At 45.2% G+C, this 5076-nt stretch overlaps 1 protein-coding gene across 1 annotated transcript; it reads left to right on the forward strand.

Annotated features, from left to right (window-relative positions):
• The first annotated feature begins 377 nt into the window (after positions 1-377).
• On the forward strand, positions 378-1863 carry LOC136354533 (uncharacterized). Its single transcript, XM_066306039.1, has 2 exons — positions 378-1479; positions 1853-1863. The coding sequence occupies exons 1-2, from the start codon at positions 378-380 to the stop codon at positions 1861-1863; spliced, it is 1113 nt and encodes a 370-aa protein (XP_066162136.1).
• Positions 1864-5076: the final 3213 nt, after the last annotated feature.

Genomic DNA, 5076 nt, shown 5'->3' on the forward strand with positions numbered 1-5076 from the left:
CCATTCAAAGGTCGAGTGGGGAGCTACTCAAGATGATGGGGGCAAGCCGAACGAGCCTTCAATCAATTCCGATGCCCGGAAGATCTAGAACGCCTTGTTAAGTCGTTGCCCTAGATCATTGTGTTAGTTTGCTTGTTTAAGTTTGGTTGCGTGTGTGGGTCTTGCATGTGGTTTACATCATTGTTGGGATGTAAATGCATGCGTTTGTTTGCTTTCGAGTGTTAGGGAGTTTAAGTTAAGTTGTGTGAGAGTCTTCAGTTTTGTGTAATAATGAAACTCAGTTAAGATCAATAAAAGTCAAGTTAATAAAAATCAATTCCCTGTCCTAAGTAGTTTTTTCCTCCTTGTTTCTCTTCTTGTGCTCCTGCCTATGCCAAATGGTGCTTACTCACAGCAATGGGAATGGCCCAAACAACAACAACAACAACAACAACAACAATGGAGAGAATCCCACGCTTGCCCAAGTCCTGGTCCAACAGGCACAGCTCATGAACATGATGATGCAGCAATTCCAGAACCAGCAGAACCAGGGGAACAACCATGCACCTCCCCAGAACAAGTTAGCAGAATTTCTTCGTGTGAGGCCGCCCACTTTTTCTAGCACTACCAATCCAGTTGAGGCTAGTGATTGGCTGCACGCCATAGAAAAGAAATTGGACCTGCTTCAGTGCACTAATCAAGAAAAAGTCTCCTTCGCTTCACATCAGCTTCATGGCCCTGCCTCTGAGTGGTGGGATCACTTCCGTCTCAACAGGACCACTGCGGAACCAATCACTTGGCTTGAGTTCACTGCTGCTTTGCGGAAAACTCACATACCGTCGGGAGTGGTGTCTCCCAAGAAGAAGGAGTTCAGGACGCTCACTCAGGGATCTCGCTCTGTCACTGAATACTTGCATGAATTTAATCGTCTAGCTCGCTATGCTCCAGAAGATGTACGTACAGATGAAGAGCGTCAAGAGAAGTTCTTGGAAGGACTGAATGATGAGCTCTCTTACCCATTAATGACTGGGGATTATCATGATTTCCAGAAGTTGGTGGATATGGCCATTCGCCAGGAGGACAAGTACAACCGAATGGAGCAGAAGAAACGCAGGATTGCTCACTTCAAAGCTCAGCAGGGGAATAGTCAGAGGCCGTGTCTTGCTATGGGACCTCAGGCAGTGTCACAGGGAGGATCTTCGTTGGTTGCCCGTCCACAGCGTCAGTTCTTCAACAACAATTCTGGCAACAACAACCGCAACCAAGCTCCACGTCCTGTTGCAACTCTAGCCCAGCATCAGCCTGCCAAGAGGGAGCCGGGAAACAAGCCAAGAGTGTGCTTCAACTGTGGGGAACCAGGTCATTATTCTGACAAGTGTCCGAAGCCCCGGCGCGTGAAGGTTGTCCCTGCACAGAACAACTCCACCGCACCAGTGTCCAAGGCTCGTGTCAATCATGTTGCTGCTGCAGAAGCCCAAGGTGCTCCAGATGTGATTTTGGGTACGTTCCTTGTTAACTCAGTTCCTGCAACAGTGCTTTTCGATTCTGGTGCTACACATTCATTTTTGTCTATGAGTTTTGCGAGAAATCACGGGATGGAGGTAGAAGATCTTAGACGTCCGTTGATGGTTAGTACCCCCAGCAACCAAGCACTCTCGTCACAACGTAGCCCCTCCGTCAGAATAGAGATTCAAGGAGTACCATTTCTGGCCAACCTTATTCTATTAGAATCCAAAGACCTTGATGTCATCCTAGGGATGGACTGGTTAGCCCGATATAAAGGTGTGATAGACTGTGCCAATAGAAAAGTAACTCTCACCAGCAATGACGGTCAAGTTGTAACTGTTTACGCATTGCCTTCTGAGCCTTTAAGGTCAAGTCTGAACCAAGTAAGTTTGGAAGAGATTCCCATAGTACAGGACTACCCGGATGTGTTCCCGGATGATTTACCTGGTATGCCGCCCAAGAGAGATATAGAATTCAGAATAGATCTGGTACCAAGAAAAACTCCGATCCATAAGAGACCTTATAGAATGGCAGCCAATGAACTAGCAGAGGTCAAGAGGCAAGTAGATGATTTGCTTCAGAAAGGATACATGTCACACCCTAAAAACCCCAAATTTATAAATTGTTGTTTAATTGGAATTATTAGAAATGATTTTAAAAGCCTAGAAGAAAAGATCTAATTTTAAATAATAAATTCCAATATGAAAGTGGGCTAGATAAAATTTTATTAAATACTTCATTTGATTCTATAGTTCCTAGATTTTTCTAGGATTTATTTGAGCCAAGGAAGTATTTTTAATAAATAGAATTGCATTTCACGAATAATTTAAATTGAAAAAGGTTTTAAAAATCCTCTTTTGGCTTTGGGCCGAAAGTCGGCCCAAAACCCCTCTCTCTCACCCCGGCCTGCTAGCGCCAGGCCCATCCAGCCCGCCGAGCCGAGCCGCCGCTCTCCCCCTCTCCCTCCTGCGGACAGGTGGGGCCCACCTGTCAGAGTCGTCTTCCTCCTCGCGCCGCCGCAGCCGAGCCCTAGCCGCCGCCGCCCCTTCCAAATTCGCCCGCCCCTTTCCCGATCCGATCAAATTAATAGAGGGGAAATGATCCCCGGGATCCCCTCTTCCTTTTGTCTTTTGGAATCTCTCGCTAATTTCGTTTGGAAATCGTCGGATTCGAGCTCGATTCGGATTCAATTTTCTCCCTCTAACCCTAATCTTTCCTTCTCGCCGCCGGCCGCCGTGGGCCTCTGTCACATCCTGATTTTTGTTTCAGGATTTATAAATTATTTAATAAACTAATAATAGAATTTATATTAAATGATCTTTAATTTACAAGTGAAGTTAAATGTGGGAAATAAAATTTCCTAAATATAAAGCATGAATGGATTTAATTTTTTTATTAAATTCTCCATGGTTAATTACACTCTCTGAAATATTCTCGGATCTTTCGGAGCTCAATTCCTAAATGATACAAAGAACAGTTCAGTAATTATTTGATAAATAATGATCTAATTATAATTGTTAAGAGTTTTTCTTGTTTAAAAATCCTTAAATTATAAATTGTTGTTTAAAAGGAATTATTAGAAATGATTTTAAAAGTCTAAAAGAGAAGATCTAATTTTAATTTGCTAAATCTCAATATAAAATTGGGCTAGATAAAATTTTGTTAAATACTTTGCTTAATTCTATAATTCCTAGATTTTTCTGGGATTTATTTGAGCTAAGGAAGTATTTTTAATAAATGGAATTGCATTTCATGAATAATTTAAATAGAAAAATGTTTTTAAATCCTCCTTTTGGCTTTGGGCCGAAAGTCGGCCCAAAACCTCTCTCTTTCTCTCTCCCTCCCCGGCCCAGTCGGCCTAGTCCGCCGCGCCCCTTCCTCCTCTCTCTCGGCCGCTGACAGGTGGGTCCCACCTGTCAGGTTCGTCTTCCTCGCGCCGCCGCCGCCGCCCGAACCCTAGCCGAGCCGTGCCGCCGTCTCCTTCCAAATTCGGCCGCGTCTTTCCCGATCGGGTGAAATTGATTGAGGGCAAATGATCCTTGAGATCTCCTCTATCTTTTCTCTTATGGAATCATGAGCTAATTCGGTTTGGAAATCCGTGGATTCGAGTTTGATTCGGATCGATCTCTCTCCTCTAACCTTAATCTTTCCTTCTCGCCGCCGGTCGCCGTGGGCCTCCGCCGCCGCTCGCTAGCCCCTTTAAAAGGACCCCCGAGCTCTCCTCTAACCGCCGCCACCCTCGCCTTCGCCTCTCGTCGCTTGTAGCGCCCTAGCGCCGTGCCGCCTCGTGCCGCCGTTGTCGCCGCCGCTCCAGCCGTGTGCCGCCGTCACTCCAGTCGTCGTCGTCGCTCGGGGAGGTCACCATCGTGGTCGCCGTCGCGTCGCCGTCCTCGTCCGCCCCTTCGCCGCTGCCGAAGACCGCCGGAGCACCGTCACCACCGTCGACCCGATCTCCGCCGCCGCTTCTTCCTTGTCGCCGGCGCTGTCCGTTGTTCCTCCGCCGCTTCTTTGGTCACCGGTGAGTTCGCCGCGTCGCCCTCTACCCGTTGGTGCCCTCCGTTCGCGTCGCCGCGCCGTCGTTCGCCGGCGAGCATGCGCGCCCGAGCCGCCCGAGTCGCCGCCGGTGCTGACGTCATCGCTGACGTTGTCGCTGACGTCATCGTGGCCGTCTGCCGTAGACCCGTCGTGGACCGTTCGATCTCGGCCATCCGTTTTGGATAGGATCGATCTCGGCCGTCCGTTTTGGATAGGGTTGATCTCGGCCGTCCGTTCCCGTGGACCGTTGCCGTGCGCCCGGTCCACCGCAAACCCTAGCGCTGACGCAATAAACCCTTTTTCCTTTTCAAAAATAATTCATTATTGCGTCATAATTCAATTAAAATCCATATAAGTGTTTTAATCCGATTTAATCTTTAAAAATTCATAACTAATTCATTTGAACTCAGTTTAATGTGGTTCAAGTTGCAAAAATTGTGTAAAATAAAGATCTACATATTAAAATTTTCCATAAATTGAATTAAATTTATTTAATTCTTTTTAAATGGGCTTTAAATAGATTTAATCTTGTAAAATTCATAATAAATTCATTTGAAGTCAGAATGAGGCCGTTCAAGTCTCATAATTCATCTAAAATTATAATCTACATGTTTGTTTACTTTATATGTATTGTTTATTTGGTTTTTATTAGTCTTTTTCTTCGTTTTGCGTGTTAGCTTGTCGTTTCCGTCATTGCAAAGGTTCGCGAGTGCGCCGGAAGTATTCAAGAAGATTAATTGAAGACCGATTATTGCAAGGCAAGTCACACAGATCCTAAACACAATCCTTTGAGCATGTTGATCCTATATTTAAATTCTCTATTTATTTCAACTGTGTATTTATTTTCGAATGTCATTGGGTGGTGTGAATCTATTCCTTTGTTATGGCCTGTTTGCATTGATTACTCTATTCCTTGATACCTTGGGATATTATAACTTAACTAGTTGAGCTATATATATTAGTTCAGCTAGATATTAGATATGATTGCTTAGCCATGCTTAGAAACATTAGCACACTATTGGGATAACTTATGACTCATTATTATGATGGCTTAAT

Source organism: Oryza sativa, chromosome 12, assembly GCF_034140825.1.
Source record: "Oryza sativa Japonica Group chromosome 12, ASM3414082v1".
Lineage (NCBI taxonomy): Eukaryota > Viridiplantae > Streptophyta > Magnoliopsida > Poales > Poaceae > Oryza > Oryza sativa.

Bases quoted from the DNA above. Each gene is read 5' to 3' on its own strand.
- LOC136354533 (XM_066306039.1), top strand. From the start codon at position 378: ATGGTGCTTACTCACAGCAATGGGAATGGCCCAAACAACAACAACAAC.